The sequence below is a fragment of the Convolutriloba macropyga genome, chromosome 7, assembly GCF_964194025.1.
Source record: "Convolutriloba macropyga chromosome 7, txConMacr16.3, whole genome shotgun sequence".
Classification (NCBI taxonomy): Eukaryota; Metazoa; Xenacoelomorpha; order Acoela; family Convolutidae; genus Convolutriloba; species Convolutriloba macropyga.
The window spans coordinates 13,624,577-13,644,720 of NC_134474.1; the positions used below are offsets into that span (position 1 = coordinate 13,624,577).

General features: G+C 35.4%; 1 protein-coding gene across 1 annotated transcript in view; it reads right to left on the reverse strand.

Moving 5' to 3' along the window:
- LOC142342949 (von Willebrand factor A domain-containing protein 3B-like) overlaps window positions 1-18,419 on the reverse strand; it is a 57,354-nt gene extending 38,935 nt beyond the window's left edge. The window contains exons 1-8 of the mRNA XM_075394628.1: window positions 18,185-18,419; window positions 17,465-17,773; window positions 16,272-16,389; window positions 15,894-16,045; window positions 10,183-10,389; window positions 9,656-9,850; window positions 5,755-6,024; window positions 2,855-2,979 (exon numbers count right to left, since the gene is read on the reverse strand). Of these exons, the coding sequence (XP_075250743.1) occupies window positions 2,855-2,979; window positions 5,755-6,024; window positions 9,656-9,850; window positions 10,183-10,389; window positions 15,894-16,045; window positions 16,272-16,389; window positions 17,465-17,773; window positions 18,185-18,419 (1,611 nt within the window). The remainder of the gene's footprint in view (window positions 1-2,854; window positions 2,980-5,754; window positions 6,025-9,655; window positions 9,851-10,182; window positions 10,390-15,893; window positions 16,046-16,271; window positions 16,390-17,464; window positions 17,774-18,184) is intronic.
- Window positions 18,420-20,144: the final 1,725 nt, after the last annotated feature.

The window sequence follows — 20,144 nt, forward strand, 5'->3', positions numbered from 1 at the left end:
ACAGTTCTGACGGATTCTGTTCGACAAATTTTGAACCCTAAAATTTGATCTAGCCTTGAAGGTCTTAGAAGAATCTCCTTGAAGGTCTTGTAATTACTTGTAATTTCATCTTGTAACTTCTTGCAACGGTCTTGCTTGTTCGAGCCTATCTTGACGGTTTCTTAGAAGAATCTCAGATCTCATCGCGATTTGTCTAGTTATGTCAAAGTTTTTCAGGCCTCGTTTCACTGAGCAAGTACTGTAAACTGCCCGGGGCGGGGCAGTGAACTGAATCTTGGTACACCTTGGTAAGAAACATACTAAATCTTGATAAATCTTGCCTAGATCTTGACATGGTACATAACATGAAAATATAAAGATTTGTACGAATTTGAAATATCTTTGCATGGCTGTCAAGAAACAAGATTTTGGCGAGATTTCCAAGAAAGATTAATCATGACTTGGCAAGAATTACCAAGTTGTAAAAATTGAAAAGCACCTTTAAACATGATTTACTGCACTAGATTAGGAATAAAAGATCATGTATGACAAACATAGCCGGCATATCGCCGGAAAATAGCCGCGATTGGTGCTTGTGGCTATGACCACCAGTCCTTTAATAGACCAGTAATCTTTTTGGGTTAGATTCCGACTGTCCTTTTTATGAAACACATAAGCTCTATAAGGAGAAAACCCTAATAGGGCATGTCAAAATTAATATTCGAAATCAAACACTCAAGACTCTAATAATCAAGAACTAGGGCATATACGTTTGACACTACTTTTTAAGATGCGCACTATTGTGTTCAGAAGCCATTTTAATGAGTGTGGTAAACATAGCAGGACAAGTCCTGACGTACAATTCAAAGATTTCTCATTGACTAAAAAAAACTAGACCTAAAATAGACTATGAGTGAATTGAGGAAACCACTTCAAAAACATCAGACCAAAAAAAACCAGAACTCAATGTCAAACAGCCGCATGTGAACAAAAACCATTAGCAAAAAATGGAAGTTTGGTTCAAACAAAAAAAATAGGCCTAGAATTAACTATTAATGGATTTGAAAACTATTTAGAAAAAAATCCGATCCAAAAAATCAAAACCGAAAATGCCGCATGTGAAAAAAACACCACTTGCGATAAAGCGAATTTTTTTTTCAAAACACCGTTTTTTCACTCTACTCTAAACTTAGAGCAATAAAATTTCACGCCGCAAAACCACTCGCTTTTTCGCTCCACTTCCAGTTTCGGCGTGACCAAAATCACTACATTTTGAATTGAAAAAATCATGAAAATGTGTGAACAGGTCTTAAAAAAACATAGCAGGACAAGTCCTGAAGCATACTTCCAAGAATTAAGCTAATTTATGACCTGAAAATCTTTTACTCGGCTTTAAAAGGCGAAAGAGCTGTTACTAATGAGACTAAGCAATAAAACAACACAAGAACAACAAAAATAAGCAAAACTAAAAATTCAACACTTATTTTCTAAAAAGACAGCACCAACATCAAAAACCAACTGCCAAAGATATTCCTCTATTTCTCATTAGCAACCTGTCATTAAGTTTTGATGAGCCCTCCAACTAAAATATTGAAAAAAAATCCGACAAAAATAACCAAACATTTCAAATAAACTCGCTGAAACTTTTTGAAAACACTTAGTACAAAAGTCACAGAACGCAACAGCTACTGAAAGATACGCTTACATCAATTAATTGAGTCCTCAGTGACCACCATTGAGACCTGCCATCAATGAGATTAAGTGATAAGACTGCAATAATTACAACAAAAGAAAGCAAAAATTAAAAAATCACTAAGATTTTAAAAAAGCAAACGAGCGTAAAAGTCACAAAAAGCAAAAGCTTTGAACTGACACAACTGTCTTTACTTGAAGCATTCTTATTAACCATTGAGACCTGCTAATAATGAGATTAAACGTTAGGACGACTAAGTTGAAATACACAAATTTATATTGAAAACATTTGGTGTCAAAGTCATAGAAAGCACTAGTTTTGACCACAAAGGGTTAAATCAATATCCCTATCAACATAGCCCCTATTAGCAGCATCAGAGACCTGTCCCTAATGAGATTAATTGATAAGACATTAAGAAGTACAAATAAATTCTTGCAGAATCCAAAAATGCTATCAAAATTTTCGGACAAAATTAGTGTCAAAGTAATGGAAACCACTAGCTACTAACTCCAGCAATTAATTAAGCTATTTTATGCCTCATTAGCAACCAATTCAACCTGTCATTGATGTTACTAAGTGATATAAGACAACAGATAATTTTAATAAAGGGGGCAGAGTCTAAAATTCACTAACATTTTTTGACAACAAATAGTGACAAAGCCATAAAGAGTTTTAACTGCCTCTTAATGAATTTAAGCAAAGGCAAATAGGCACAATTAGAAAACATATGTACCGTTTTAAAATCACTGAAGGAGAGGAAACTCTGAAAACGGAAGTCAAATTGACGCACCTAAAAAAATCTTGACGCACCTAGAAAACTGCCAAATTGTTCAAACACCAATTTCTCACTCCACTTTAAAGGTATTTTGAAAAGGTCACGCCTCAAACCTGCTCAATTTTTCGCTCGCTTTACTATTTTATTGTGACCAAAATCACTACTCTAATTTGACTTCTCACTGACGTCAAAAAAGCCGAAAAAAGCGTGAACAGTCCTTAAAAAAAAGACAGCGCACTAATACAATTCAAATTCTTTGAATTGCAAAAAAAAATTAGGAGCGCATTAATAGCCGCCTGGAATTGCTGACCCGGCTATTAAAGATCTTAGAGGAACTTCGTAGATCCATTTATTCGACATCTTGTTTGACAAAACTAATTTAGCTGCTGATTAACTACTTGACGCACCTGAACATGTCTGACCATTCCATCCCTCCATAGCACGTGAACAAACTCCTCGCAATACTTGGCGTTGACCAGTTTATTCCTACCACCACCAGCAGCGTCCGCACTTTCATCTCCTCCCCGCACACCTGTTCTCAACCAAATCTTGATTTAATCGACTGTCAGTTCATGCTCAAATTTCTAATACGCTTGCAGAAAAAAATTTTGTTCGAACACAGTCTTTAATTTGTTCCATTATTGCCACAGTTCAAGTAAAAAGTGAAGATCTCAATTCAATTTTTGAGTTAAAGAATTGTATATTAAACTACCCGGGGCGAGGTCTCAGCGCTAAAATACGCAAAATTTTGTAAGATTGGTGGTGAATGTGTTGAGTTTATGTACGATCTACGCTTGAGTGCAGATCGTACAAAATTTTGCGTTTTTAAGCGTAGATCTTTCAAAATTTTGGGTTGAATTAAGCGAAAACTTAAATAATTTTGCGTTGAATATGTCATAGATCTTACGTAATTTTGCGTAGAGTTTAGCGTAGATCTTACAGAGTTTTACGTTAACATAGTTTTGCATTGAATTTAGCGTAGATCTTACATAATTTTGCGTTGTATTTAGCGTTAATCTTATATATTTTTTGCGTTAATTTAAGCGTAGATGTCACATAATTGTTTGTTGCCTTTAGCGTAGATCTAAAAAAATTTTTCGCTGAAAATATAGTAGACCTTACAAAATTTTGCATTATCTTTAGTGTAGATCTTAAATAAATTTACGCTTCTAAGTGTAGATCTTACTTAATTTTGCGTTGCATTTAACGTTGATCTTACATATTTTAGCGTCGAATTTAGCGTAGATCTTACATAAGTGTCCGTCGCCTTTGGCGCAGACCTTATATAAATTTCCATTGACTATAGAGTAGACCATAAAAATTTTGCGCTATTTTTAGCATAAACCTTACATATATCTGCGATCCCAAGCGTAGATCTTACAAATGTTTGCGTTGTATTTTGCAACGGTCTTAATTGCTTTATCGTGCAATTTAGTGCAGATCATACGTAATTGTTCGTTTAGTATAAAGTAGATTTTACATAATTTTGCGTTGAATTTAGAGTAGATCTTATATGATTTTGGGTCGTATTTAGCAATGATCTTACATGTTTTGCGTTGAATTTAGTACAGACCTTATATAGTTATTTGTTGAATTTAGTGTAGATCTTACATAATTGTGCGTTGAATTGAGCGTAGACATTAAAAAATTTTGCGTTAAATATAGCGTAAGTCTTTCATAAATTTGCATTGAAATTTGCCTAGATCTTGCATATTTTTGCGTTGAATACAGCAGAGATCTTGTATAACTTTACTCAGAGTTTACCGTAGATCGTACATGATTTTGCGTTGAATTTAGCGTAGATCTTACATAAGTTTGCTTTTCTAAGCGTAGATCTTACATATTTTAGCGTTTATTTTCCCTTTAATCATACGTTTTTTTTTGCTTTGAGTTTAACGTAGATCTGATTTTAACGTTCATTCTAAATGTGGCTATCAGATAGAATATCTCATATAGTTTCGAGGAGAATTTAATTTTTTTACTTAAACTGACTTGAAATAAATAGTTCGAAAATACTTCTCGTTTTTAAATGTTTTCAAAAGACAATGAAGGTCAGCAAAAACTACTTGCTTAAACTGATATTTTCAAAGTATCTTTATTTGACTGAAACGAATAAAATAGGTAATAAAATTTTACATGACAGCTGACCTTAATATTTATATTAAGACAAAAACTCTAACCGTCAAGTTTTAAGGCTTATTTTGTCTAATTCCGTTTTTCTGTTAGTACTGACGCAATTATCAGTCTAGACAATTGAAAGCTTTTCCAAATGAAACTTTTTGGAAGTCAATTGATTAGTTAGAATTTGGTTGACAAAAATTTGGCCTAATTTGGATTTTTTTGTCAGACATCGAGATTCAAAAAGAAAAATGTTTGAATAAACAATCTCAAATGCGAGCCGGTGCAGCTCGTTCATCCTGCAAAAAAAAAACATTTCATTCGAGCATTTTACAAATTCAACTTCTGAATCAAAGTCTTCAAAATTTTCTCACAACAAATGAAATTCAAAATTTTTAATCCGTGCTTTTTTGACAATGTTTTTGCTTGAGGAAACGCAAAACATCATTCTTCCAACGATGGTTTTGATAAGAGACACTTTATTCAGTTCTATTATCGGGCTTCCAATTTCTTCAGGAAACCTAGAACAAGCATGTATTCATTTGTCTGCGTGAACGTAGAATGTATTTACGTAGAATTAACTTTTTTCAGATCCGCATTACGCGGCAACAGTCCATTTTCTTGATTCCATGTACTAAGATCCACACTGTTTTCTACTTTTTCCCGGCCGTCAGTGGTCCCCGCGGTTACAAACCGCAATCGTCAACAACTTGTCAATTAGAGCGAAATGAAAGCAAAGCTAATTGGTTATGGATTTCTGAAAAATGCATCTCAATACCAATTGTGGACTAAGAAGACAGTTAGCAATTCTGGAAGTACGCATATCAATGCTCACATCAAGTAAAAACTAATTATATTCAAGCGATGAGGTTTTAGGCTAACTGAATGCTTAAAATCGTGGACATGGGTCACATTTATACGCGGAAACGAGCGACGAATATCATGCTTTTCCGTCACTTATTTCCACGATTAACATAACCATTTTTCATCGCGAATGGTTACTTTGGACTTTTGCAACGTAATGTGCACTCTAATTAATCAAAGTAACTCAACGTCATCAACTCATCATTCTTGTCTCCTCGCATAGCATTTGAGATTGAAAAAAAATTGGCTATTTGATAGCTTTGAACTCTCCCGTGCAAAGCATGACCGTCGCCGACCCCTTGATCAATCAAACATTCATACTTACTGTTTGAAGTATTATTTCCGTGTGCTCTGTGTTGTCGGGTCATCGCCGCTTTGTTCTGTCTAGGTGCCATTTCCAAAGGTGCTCCGGCACCAAAATTTGGAACCACCCCATCACAGTGGCGGAATGCGACTTTGTCCAGAAATGTATAGAAGTCCAGACCCCTGGCTGTCATGCCGTTTTGTGCCAGCCATGTCTTGCTATCCATGTACTGCATGTGTAAATGACGGGCAGTGGTAGGTTTGGTTTCTGAGATGGATTCTTTGTCCGTTACTGAAATAAAAATGAAGCCATTGCAACTAGAGCACCGCCGAATAAAACTGTTCGATAGTTGCAGTTTTTAAAAGGCAGCTCTTTTCTGATTCTAAAATTGTTTAAGTACGGTATAACTTCTGCGTCTATATGTTGTACCCACTCACCTCTTTCGAACTCAAACACTTGTGGTGTCAAATCTTGCAAGAATCTTACAAATAAACTTCTGTTATACAAGACCTCTTTTATGAGATGAGCTATTACATGTAAGAAGGTGTTGTGAAAAAGAATTATTTTATTCAGCGCCCTAGTCCAACTCTGACGCTCATCTTGCGAGGTCGTGCAAGATCTTGCAAGTTTCTTGCAATATCATGCAAGAAATATGATCCTGACACTAATCTTGCGGGAAAATTACAATATCTTGCAAGAGAGACGTCAAAATGTTAGATAAAATGCTGCAATTCTAAAGACTGATTCACCCTTAAGATCATATTCTCTTATATGCGTTCAGCACATTGACTGCGCTCGGTTGAAAACAAAAACTTTGTCATCAACTTTACAGTCGAAAACGTTTTTGAAATACTCGTTCCTAGTGATTCAATAATCGTTTGCTATAAATAATATTACCCACAGGAAGTGTGACTAAGTTAGTAAGCACCGAAAAACGTCAAATTAAAGCCTCCAGAGACTCTTGCAAGATGTTGTGTAAGCTTGCAACATTCTTGCAATACCTTGCAAGATAGCCATTGGTAACAAACTAGGGCGTGACTCTTCTGTTACGGAATTGTCGACAAAATAATGAAAAAATTTCGGTCGAAAAGCTGTGAAGAAACATATTTTTTGTCGCAAAACGCCCGCATCTGTCAGCGTTGAGTGCGACGATTTGCAATTTTCAGCGTTGAGTTTCTTAAGACTTGCCCTTTTAAGCGTTGATATTTTTATTTTTACCACATTACGGAATTCTTACACAAAAAATGCCGTACGTGGGTTAGCACCCCTTACCTCTTGCTTGTGAACTTCTGCTTCCACTGTGCGACATGTTAATAGCGTCTATGATATCTCTTCAGAATTTAAATCAGTTTTACTCCAATTTATGGAAAACATATGCGTTGAAATTTTGTAAAATTTGAGGCTTGTAGGACGGAATTTTTAAGGTGAAATTTTTATTTTTTTTCACACTTCACCTCATTCACCTGTAAAAATTAGCAATTTTTGCCACTATTCATCGCAATTACCGGAATTTTTACATTAATTAACGATTTCAATTTTTTTGGCACTGACATGATGAGCAGGGATTGTTGTGATAAAGCAACTTCAAAGTTAGCAGAATCCTACAGTAAAAACTTTATTCAAGTTGAGGGCAAGATGAACACTTATAATTACTTAAGCAAAAGTCACATCTGATTAGAGTCATAAAAAGAACACGCCTTTCTTAGAGGACTTTTCCAAATCATCTAGTGTCTTATAAAATCTTGCAAGATTACTCATTTTGTTGTTTTTGCAATGAAATTGTTGTAAGATGTTACAAGATAACCTACTGGATTAAAATATTAGATTGTAATATATAAATTCAAAGGTATAGCGAGGTTAGAGTCACTTAATTTTTTGAGAACCCAAAAACGATGATATTCATTTAGAATGGTCATAACCAGCTTTTAAGAACCATGCATCTAAAAACAAGAAAAGATAAAATATCCAAGTCCAAAATTCATTTAAAAGGCATTATAGATATGTAATTGGCTTCTTTTTGACCAATAGCAATGGATAGCTTTACACCGTTTGATGATAGATAGCAATTGAAATGATGGGTCCTTATTAGAGAAAACACTCTCATTACTGCTTTAACATTGTCTTATGAAAATTAAGTTTCTACAAATTTTGCGTGACTTGATTGTTCCAACCCTCGAATTGAATTTTTTCTGCAAAAAATTTTATTTAAAATCTGCAATAAAATAGTTGAACACATGCAACTCACTCCAGACTCTGCCTTCTGAAAACAATGTTACAAAGTGCAAAATCAAGGCTCATCTTCAACCAAAAATTTGTGAAGAAGTTTTTAAAACACTCTCGTTATTGAGCATTGTTATTAAACATTGAGGAATAATTGACAAAAAACAACGAGTTTTAAAATCCATTTCGCCTCTAGCAATTAAAATATTGTAGTTTTTCGGACATTTCTTTTATCAGAGAGGACCAAAACCCGATCTTGTTCTTGATGTCAAACCAATAATTTTTCATGCAAATTGGCCAAATATGTTATATGACATACATTTACGGCCTTAAGCTTTTCATACTGTTATTGAAATATGACTTTCAGAACGCTTTTAATATTACGCATAATTTTGAAAGACAAACAATGCAGGAAAACCAAATAATTTCTGGAGTCAGTAGACAAAATCAAATCTTAATTTACCTATCAAAATGAAAATTAACTTTTTATATTGAATTTTCTTGCACAGTAAAAAAACAAAGTTCGAAGACTTTCAAAAAGAAAGCAATTAGACCTAAAACCGATCAAAGATATACACAAATAAATTGACAAAACACAATAAGTGTTTTCAAAAAAAAGATTATTAATCAGACTAATGAGCAAAACGAATCAAAAAGCCAAGAAAACATAGTAATAGCCGAATCCTAGCGTCTTTGTAATTGGATATAAAAGACGCTCATCTTAAAAAAATCTCCATAGTTTTATCCGTTAAGAATTTTGAGCCCTGCATCCAGATGAACAGTTGAACTATCAAATACTGTGAGAAAAACTCAATTTTTCTCTGATTGGAATTTTGCATTAATATTTATAATCTTAATCGACACCTTAACGAAAAGAAAACCTTAACTACAATTCGTAAGATTATTTGGACCAACTTTTTGGGAACAATCTAATAGATAGAACATTTAAGTGACATTAAACACTAATTTTTTGCAGGCGCTTCACCTTTGATAGTGTCCCAGAGTTATATATAATACTGAATTGGTAAGAAAAAAAATAAAAAAGACCTTAAAATCGGTCAATCGAATTATTCCTTGGTGGAAGCTTTGATGTGAAGAACTAACATCAAATACTCCATCCAATAACAATTTTGCAGAATAGCAGATAATATTTCTACAATCCCCATAAACTCAAAGAAAATTAATCACGAGAGTTCCAAAAAAATTGCGAAATGCGCAGAAATAATTTTTAAAAAATGCTGCTAAAGTTGGTTTATGACAATTCCATTATGCCATATACTTCGAAGAGCTTCAGGTATGTTTAGTCCTAACTATGTGTAAATATTTGTGTTTATATTTACGAAAGAATGAGAGAGAAAAAGAGGTGTGCGGTGAGGGTAGGGTTTGGGGGTTACAAAAATAATCTTATCTTATTAAGGATTCAATATGCAAAAGAGAAAAACTTTGGAAACTAACGGAAGTTGAGAAAAATAAATGACAAACGGTAAAACTTTTTCTCAGCATTTTCGTTGTTAATGTTACGGAGAAAATTAGGGGAGGAACAGGCGCAAACTTTTTGACCTTTTTGATGACAGAGAACCTATTCAGAAACTTATTATAATTTTAATACAAAGTCTGCGGTAATGAGATTACGTTAACAATCAACGCTTCAATACTTCGTCCACTTATGAAGCAGTCTACAAAACTGTGTATTATGTCTGACCTTCTTCAGTCACTGGTCCGTCCGCTGCATTCAAGGCTGATGACGTAGAAGAGGCAGAGCTATGACCAGAAGAACCCATTCCAGAGTCACCTCCACCTCCTCCCCCCAACTCAATCCCGCCAGCCCCGCTGGCAATCTTGGCCTTGATATCTGAACTCCTTTTTTGAAGTCGAGATGTCGCGGGTCTCGGGGAGTCTAGTAGAATCAGCCCACATTTTTTAAGAAAATTTTAGATGACAAAGTTCTGAATTCAATTGCTGTTTGATCTACTCAGCAGGGAAAAAACTTCACTTAAATGAGTCGTAATTCCTCGACCAAAACCCGGGAAGTAATGTGTACAAGTTATCAAGTGTATACAAGGAAGAACCCTTTTTCAGGTTCTCTTTACTTCGATGATACTTTGAAATATTTGCAGATGAGGCACTTGGTGTAATTTAGTCACACAATAGTCAAAAAAAAATTCTGTAAACAATTTCAGAGAAAAAAACACTGCTTCCTAATTCGGACTTAACAAAAGCATGATCAACCTGAAACTTTCACAGGCGGTTGTTGATGAAGTTGTTGCTGTTTAGAATTCCTGTTATTTGCTTGTTTGTTTGTTTCCTGATGACTTATATTGACCTTCTTCTTGTGGTGTTCTGAGTCTTTGATCATGTGATCTAATTGATCCACCATATCTCTGGCTTCTTCTAACTCGTTCCATACCAGCATTACATCTTCAGGCATACCAGCTCCTAAACGATTCCATTTAAAAGAACTTTGACTTGTCAGGTTGTAGGGGGGGGGGGGGGGTGGGCAAGAAAATAAGTTGCGCTAAAAATTGTCTTCAAATGAGAAAATACAAATAGATATCTAACAATAAACATTTTTTGGAATCGAAAAAGACTTTGAGTGACTAAAAAAAAACTTTCTTAATGTTCAATTTGAAAATGTGGTTCAAACTATTGGAGACCACGAAAAATATAAACGTATTTTTCTTAGAAAATCTTATGTAACTCACGATGACAATCATCGCAAAACTGTTTTCCAGATTGTAAGTTATTTCTCAACATAGGCGAGCAATAAAACCCTCCCATTCTATTTTGAACCATGCAAATTGATGAAACTCCACGAGGCAACATTTTTGTTTTTTGAACTAATCCTGGCTATAGCTTCAACATTCCAAATCCAAAATGACGGATTTTGATCTAACTTGTATGCTCCTCTCGAGTTAGAGTTCTAAATACTGAAATGCTACATATTTTATAGCAGAGTAATGAAAAAAAATCGCGGAAAAAATTTTATTAAATGTCTCCACTCGGACATAAGTTGGATATAGTAATTCTGTAGGGTAGGTATACACTTAGTTGCATGCCTTCAGGTTAAAAGTTACAAAAAATATCTAATTTTTAAATTTAGTACCTGAATCAACTCAATTTCAGTACAGGGCAGGTCTAATTGAAAGTCTCCTTTCTTTACTGATTCAGAGCTATAATTATGTTACTTTTTACACTTCGCAGTCTAAATCCAAGTCTTGGCCAAGATTTGACAAGTCTAAATGCAAGACTTAGCCGAGACTTGCCGATTCTAAATCCAAGTCTCGGCCGAACAGAAGGTAGAATGGGCTGTCTTTACAGTTGATAATATGGCACAGTTTTGCCGAACTATGCCATTTTCGTCACTTTGCCGGACTGTGACTTGCATCTTATTCCGGGACACATTCCGACTACAGACTTTTATTAGATTCATATTTGCAATTTTTTGGGTAATCGCGTTTATACAGCTGAACAACAACCAAAACGGCCAAAAGTTAAATTTACTTTGGAATTGAGTTGCTAGTATTATCAAAGCCTTATACAAGACTTGTGAGACTGTAAGACTTGTAATTAATTTGATTTGTAATGTACTGAAAAACGAAATAAAACTTGTATTTAGATTTGCTATTACTGATATTGTCTAGGAGCTTGGTTGGGGGATTACTGATTTATCAGCAAGGAAACGTTAGTGTATATATAGCAGATTTTAATACTAATTTGCTACATATTCTATAGCAGTGTAATTATCAAAAAGTAATTTTTCGCTAAATTTTTCCAAAATTAACCGCAAAAAAGTTTTAACAAAGGTCTCCACTTCAATATATTTGGATTTAGTAATTCTGTAGGGTAGGTACACATATTTGCATTCCTGCAGGTTCGAATTTATAAAAATCTATTTTTAAATTTAGTACTTGAATAAGTTCAATTTCAGCAAAGGGCAAATCTAATTACCATTCTCAATTCATTACTGATTCCGGGCTATAATCATTTCTTTTTACACTTCGCAGTCTATATTCAAGTCTTGGTCGAGATTTGACAAGTCTAAATGCAAGTCTCGGCCAAACAGAGAATGGAATGGACTGTCTTGACAGTTGATAATGTGGCACCGTTTTGCCGAGCTATGCCCATTTTCATCAAGGCACACTTATTTGCATTCCTACAACTTTTAAGTAAGAAAAGTCTTTAACTTTTAAATTTAGTACATGGATCAATTCAATTTCAGTTCAGGGCAAGTCTAATTACAAAACTCGCAACACTTCTGATTCAGGGCTATAATCATCTTAATTATTACACTTCGCAATATATTTCCAAATCTTGGCCAAGGCATTTCAATTCTAAATCCAAGTCTCGGCCAAACAGAAGGTAGAATGAGATGTCTTGACAGTTGATAATGGTGCACAGTTTTGCCGAGCTATGCCCATTTTCAACATTTTGCCGGATTGCGACTCGCAACTTATTCCGGGACTCATTTCAACTACAACCTGTTATTAGATCCATATTCGCAATTCTTTGGATGATTGCGTTGAAACTGCTAAAAACAGCCAGATAAGCCCGTAATCACCCCTGGAATTCCCAATGACCAATGTGACCTACCAACAAAACTGTTTGCTATCATATCGTTTGAGTGTGGTGTCAAATTTTTTGCTAAATTTTTCCAATATTAACCGCAAAAAAGCTTTAATAAAGGTCTCCACTTCAATATAATTGGATATAGTAATTCTGTAGGGTAGGTACACATAGTGGCATTACTGCAGGTTCGAATTTTAAAAAATATATTTTTAAATTTAGTACTTGAATAAAATAAATTTCAGCACAGGACAAATCTAATTACCTTTCTCAATTCATTACTGATTCCGGGCTATAATCATTTCTTTTTACACTTCGCAGTCTATATTCAAGTCTTGGTCGAGATTCGACAATTCTAAATGCAAGTCTCGGCCAAACAGAGGCTGGAATGGATTGTCTTGACATTTGATAATGTGGCACCGTTTTGCCGAGCTATGCCCATTTTCATCAAGGTACACTTATTTGCCTTCCTACAACTTTTAAGTAAGAAAAGTCTTTAACTTTTAAATTTAGTACATGGATCAATTCAATTTCAGTACAGGGCAAGTCTAATTACAAAACTCGCATCACTTCTGATTCAGGGCTATAATCATCTTAATTATTACACTTCGCAATGTAATTCCAAATCTTGGCCAAGACATTTCAATTCTAAATCCAAGTCTCGGCCAAACAGAAGGTAGAATGGGATGTCTTGACAGTTGATAATGGGGCACAGTTTTGCCGAGCTATGCCCATTTTCAACATTTTGCCGGATTGCGACTCGCAACTTATTCCGGGACTCATTCCAACTACAACCTGTTATTAGATCGATATTCGCAATTCTTTGGATGATTGCGTTGAAACTGCTAAAAACGGCCAAAAAAGCCCGTAATTACCACTGGAGTTCCCAATGATCAGTGTGATCAACCAACAAAACTGTTTGCTATCATATCGTTTGAGTGTGGTGTCAAATTTTTGGCTAACATTTTCCAAAATTAACCGCAAAAAAGTTTTAATAAAGGTCTCCACTTCAATAAAATTGGATATAGTAATTCTGTAGGGTAGGTACACATAGTTGCATTCCTGCAGGTTCGAATTTTAAAAAATATATTTTTAAATTTAGTACTTGAATAAATTCAATTTCAGCACAGGACAAATCTAATTACCTTTCTCAGTTCATTACTGATTCCGGGCTATAATCATTTCTTTTTACACTTCGCAGTCTATATTCAAGTCTTGGTCGAGATTCGACAAGTCTAAATGCAAGTCTCGGCCAAACAGAGGCTGGAATGGATTGTCTTGACATTTGATAATGTGGCACCGTTTTGCCGAGCTATGCCCATTTTCATCAAGGTACACTTATTTGCCTTCCTACAACTTTTAAGTAAGAAAAGTCTTTAACTTTTAAATTTAGTACATGGATCAATTCAATTTCAGTACAGGGCAAGTCTAATTACAAAACTCGCATCACTTCTGATTCAGGGCTATAATCATCTCAATTATTACACTTCGCAATATATTTCCAAATCTTGGCCAAGACATTTCAATTCTAAATCCAAGTCTCGGCCAAACAGGAGGTAGAATGGGATGTCTTGACAGTTGATTATGGGGCACAGTTTTGCCGAACTATGCCCATTTTCAACATTTTGCCGGATTGCGACTTGCAACTTATTCCGGGACTCATTCCAACTACAACCTGTTATTAGATCCATATTCGCAATTCTTTGGATGATTGCGTTGAAACTGCTAAAAACGGCCAGAAAAAGCCCGTAATTACCCCTGGAGTTCCCAATGATCAGCGTGACCAACCAACAAAACTGTTTGCTATCATATCGTTTGAGTGTGGTATCAATTTTTTAGATTCCGGGAAAGTGGGTAAAAATTAACCTCAAAGTCAAAGCACGTTAAAAAATTTTTCGAAATTCAAAAGTTTCAATCAAAAATTTTTCGAAAACCTAGTTTTTATCTGCAAATCAAGTTGCCAGTTTTATCAAAACCTTGGACCAGACTTTTGAGACGATTAATACATTTAAGGATATTGACTTGGAGTTTGGTCTTGGGGGGTTACTGATTAAGCAGCACGAAAACGTTAGTTTATTTATAGCAGGTTTTAGTACTAAATTGCTACAATTTTTATACCCGAGTATTTATCAAAAATACTTTTTTGCTAAATTTTTTCAAAAGTTGACCTTGAAAATGTTTTACCAAAGATCTCCGCTTCGATATAATTTGATATAGTTATTCTTTAGGGTAGGTACATTTAGTTGCATTCCTGCAGAGTCGAAGTCAAAAAAATTATCTAACTTTTAAAGTTGGTCTTTGAATCAATTCAATTTCAGTACAGGGCAAGTCTAATTACAAGTCTCATATCATTACTGAATCAGAGCTATAATCATGTTAATTTTCACACTTCGCTGTCTATACCCAAGTCTAGGCCAAGACTTGGCAAGGCTCACTCCAAATCTTAGCCAAGACATGCCAATTTTAAAGCCAAGTCTCGGCCAAACAGAAGGTAGAATGGGCTGTCTTGACAGTTGATAATCTGGCACCGTGTTTACTGAACCACCCCCTTTTCATCAGTTTGCCGGATTGCGACTCCCAATTTATTCCGGGACTCATACCGACTACAACTTTTTATTAGATCCATATTTGCAATATTTTGGATGATTGCGATGAAATGGCTGACAACGGCCAAAAACGGCCCGTAATTACCCCTGGAGTTAAATATGATCAATGTGACCTCGCTAAAAAACTGTTTGGTATCATTTCGTACAGGTTTGGTATCAATTTGCAAGACTCCGGGAAAGCGGGTAAAAATTAACCTGGAAATCAAAGCACGTTACAAAATTTTTCAAAATTCAAAATTTTCAATCGAAAATTTATTAAAAGTTGGTTTTTACTTGGGAATCAATTTGCCAGTATTTTCAAAGCCTTGGACAAGACTTTTGAGACTTTTAGGACCTGTAATTAGTTAGATTTTCAAGGTACTGAAAAACGAAATAAGACTTGTATTTAGATTTGCTATTACGGATATTGACTTGGCGTTTGGTCGGGGGGATTACTGATTTAGCAGCGAGAATGTCAATATATATATCACAGATTTTAATAGTTTAAAATCCGATTAATGATGTCCGCGTGAATAAGTACGGTGACAGAACGCTAATGTGATGAATGCTTACAATTAATTGCAAGTATGGTTCACAAATGCGTAAGTGTCGTACACAAATCCCGCAGAGACCTCGTTGAACTGTGTACAACCTTGAAGTCAAGTGTACAGTAAAAAGTAGATCTATTTCAATTAGCTTTTTTCCCAAAAGTCAGAGGGAAACCTTGAAAAATCTCAAAAACTAAGGAAATGTTATAAGGGTTCAGTAATGCAATAGCTATTGTAGACCAACCTGGGGGTGTTCCTCCATAGTAACTAATTTGTCCCGTTAGAGGGTCCTCTTCTGTCTCAGTAACAGAATAGGCATGAAATCTTCCCCCTCCTCTTCCCGGTTTAGAAGCCGAAGAAGACGCAGATAGGTCACGTAAGAAGGATACGGTGTCCCTTTGAAAAAATATCACCAATAAAAAGTAAGAAATAAGGCATAAATTGACATCATATAGCATGATTCTGGGGAACATAGAAAAATGATCGTTAAAAGAACAGAGAATAGAAGAAATGAATTAGTAACGATTTGAAAAAAAACCTGATGTACTAACATCAGGTTTTTTTTTCAAATCGTTACTAAATCATTTCTAAAGCTAACCTAAATCATTAAACTAAAGCTAACCTGTCAGTACAGTTGTATGCGACAGTGTGTAGAGGTCTTCCAATTTCAGTCACTCTTGCTCTCAACAACTCTCTGGCCCCGTCTGATGTTCCCTCTCCCTCGCTGAACAGGTAAACACCTGTAAACAAATGCACTAAATGTATGGAAACATGAGAGAGACAGGGAATTCAGGGCTTCATTGAAGCAATTTTGTACAAGTATGCACAATTGCGTACAGACGCGGTTGAAACTATCGGTCAAAATTAAGGTGAAGTTTATATGCATCAAAATGCATAGTCGCATGTTCTTATAGAAAGTTTAGAGTCCAGTCCGTTCAGGTAACGTTCATGGTTCGCATTTTTATGAAGAGGACAAAAATAATCTTCAACAGTGAACAAAATGTCCTCGCAGAGGTGAGCGGCCCGAACCAGCTTTGATCAAATTGTTACCACAGGAGGGTTAGGCCCAATCCAAGTTCAAAGTGTGCAATCTGCTCTAAAGTATGGATAGTCTGAACCCCATCAATCCAGGGTCTGATCAGAGCCCAGTATGGAGTTTAGTCTGATCAGAATCACATTTACAGTCCGGTTAATCTGATAAGCGCACAGTCTAATGTCTGAATAGTATCGTGGTATGACCTGGCTATTCTAAACAGAGCCTTGACCAAAGCCTGTATGCTTTGACAGAAAATTTTCCTGAGTCTAGATTGTCTGGTCAGAACCCAATGGAGATTTTAGATCCTTTTGTGATTGAAAAAATATTTCCTAATAATTATCTGTTTTTGCGCTTCTGGTATTCGTGTAGTGTTTTTAGTACATGTGCTCTTGGATATTTTCTCCTCTCCAGCTACAACTCATCTTATCTTTTAATCAGATTATTTTACACGATATATTTTTGCATGGCAGAGTTTTTATCCAGCTAAATCTCATGAGGCAGAATTATTATTGTTTAAGAGCGGACAAGTTTTAACTTTTCTCGTGTACGACCTGGAAAACGTTTTTAACGTGTATCAACTGATATATGATGTCTGGCAATTCTAAACCAGTGATGCAAAATTCTGTAAGAAATTTGATGAAAAAATCTTAAACGAGTAAAAATTCTCATCATGAGGGGCTGCATGGGCGCTGCTCTTGCACTTTTGCATCCACAACAATTTTATGGGGCGGACTAAAAAACCCGTAAATTTATCCGAAATAGTTATAAATTCAACTAACCCAGCGGCAAATTGGGCGGCTGTCGAAAACTAAAAGCCCTATTTACTGCCTCCAACACACAGGTATTCGAATGGAGAGAACACGTGTTCAAATCTCTCAACCACGAAATGGCCTCGTTGATCGAATTGTTGTTCACTTCGACGTATTCGTCTCGGAAGTTGAAGACATCGAGACCTCCCACGTGAACAAGGTTAAATTTGTCCAAGAGGGAAATTTGATCGTTTAGGAGAGTTTCGACTGCGTTTATGTATTGTTTGTGTCGTGCTTCGTCGTATGTATGAACGTCCAAAATGATACAAACGCATCGTTCTGTTAAAGGAAAAGTATGTCAGTTTTTCCACTAAAAATTTTTTGATTATTTTTATTTTTTGGCAAAATTAATGTCTGTGTGTATCATTCAAACATGTTATGAAATTCGATATTAAAATAAAATATAACATTTTTCGTTTTTCGAAGAATCATTTTCAGAAACTTTTTAAAAAAGAATACAGCCTTTGAGGCAGATTAAATTACGGTATTGTTTTTACAAATTTTGGCTTTTTTATTTTAAACATTCTTTGTATCAAACCATGTGATCTTGTTGGAATGCTTTTGCTTGAAAACTCATTAGTTAAATTATGTCTTTTGGACTGAATACAGAAAAAAAGTATCTTTTTTGATAGATATTGCTGTTAGAGAAAAACACATTTCCTTGAATGACTCCAAAAATCCTCCTGGAACCTGAAGTCAACCATTCGATCCTCTCTTTGTACAATCGAATTGCAGCATTCAACTGCTGAACAGCTTGCTGTAATTTCTGAGTGTCCCCTCCCGCAAGCATGTTGAAAATTTGCCCGTCTTTGTGCATGAACTGTTGGAAGTATCCTTGTGCATATTTGGAGGAAATGTCTCGTTTGACGGAGGAGTCGTAACTTCGACTGTGTCGGAACCCATTGGACGAGACAATATGCGGCATGCTGTAATTGGAACTGTTTCCTCTTTTCAACCCAGGGAAATTTAAAAGTTCTCTTTCATGAAATCCTAGCAATCAAAAGTTTTTTAAAGTGAGTGCAAAAATAGTACATTCATGATCTGGTTATCGTCGAAAATCGCTAAGAATTTTTGCATGCAAATTACCGTATAGTTTGCATTGTTTTGTAAATATCCCTCGCTTTTCTTGCCAGGTTGAGGTCCCAGATGGAAGCAAGTATGTCCAGGCTGAAGGTGAACGCACGAGGGGGGGGGGGGGGGGCGACGTGCGTTCGAAATAATTATATAGTCTGCAAACATCAAAAAATGCACAAAGGTCTGGGGTGGTCTGGACAAAGACACATTCTTGCTTCTGCCTGGGCTGCAAGATCTTTCAAGAATCTTGCAAATGAGGTTCATAATGTAACATGCAAGATCCGGACGCTTATCTTGCAAGAGACCAAAAATATATTTCAAGATCTATTTAATCTATTGCCTTCGGTAATAGATTAGTATTTGTTAGAACCGATATTTTGCTTGAACTTCTAATTTTTGAATCTGACATCAGAGCACCTTAGTTTTGAATTGAATGAACATTTTAAGCCATGGGAAAGAACTAAATTACGTGCCAAACAAAAACTTTGTTTTATGCGTAAATTGTTCAAAATACGATAAGAAATTTTTTAGAATCTCAACGTTTTTTTTAGTGTTATTTTTGGGTCCTCAACCAACGCAAAAATGTCATATCAAGTTGTTGGATACAATGCAAGAGTCATGAATTTTCGTCAACATAGCATATCATATATGCAATTGTTGTATGCAGGAGGGTACCATGTATAGTTCCTGGATATGCTTCCCCATAAAAGTGAACCCGTGTACCCTATGTTGTGTGTGTTCATCTTAAAGTCGAACCCCCATACGCACGTGCTGTTTATTGATGCGTGCTATATACCAACAGTCAATTTCCATGGGGAGAATATATTCAAGAAAAATTTTCTGGGTGGGAAACGGAAACAGATCCATTCCTCAATTTATTGGGAGCTAATCCATAAACTGAAAGCCATTCTTTGCTCCCCATTAACACATCGCTTCGAGCATCGCAGCACATTAAAGGTCGTCGTTTCTTTCTGCCGCTGTGAGACTTGACAACATCGCTATTTTCGGCTAATTTTGCATCGTCCAAATGAGCGATATCGAAACGAGCTTTACCCTTTTGTGGTGCGTTTAACTGCAAATCCATAACAATTGTTTTTTTAAAAAATTAACTAAGGGTTTTATTGTCTGAAAATCTCTTTTTGTTAATTCTAAATGTTTGTTTTGTTTTCGATTTTTCCAAGGTTTCGAATAAGTTCTCTTGGTAAATTGACATAAACAGGAAAGCTAAAATTTTGTTCTACAGATTTATATAAAGGGATAATAACATAATCGTCAAAACAATTTGAACCAGAAAAAGTAAAGAAAATATAAGTGTCGTTCAAACTACGGTTTGTGGTGACACAATGTCTGAAGAGCTTTTGTATCATTTAAGGTAACTTCACTAACTGAACTATGGTAACGTACAACCATGACACCAAAACTATGCCAATTAAAAATTTATTCGGTAAAAGCGAATGCAGTATATATGCTATATAGGTTCATTCTCTTTCAGTCTTAAAGTCTAGTCAGTCACGGATTAAAATTTCTGTAAATCAATTCACAAAATCTTCAGGTTAGGGAAAATAGAACTGGGGAG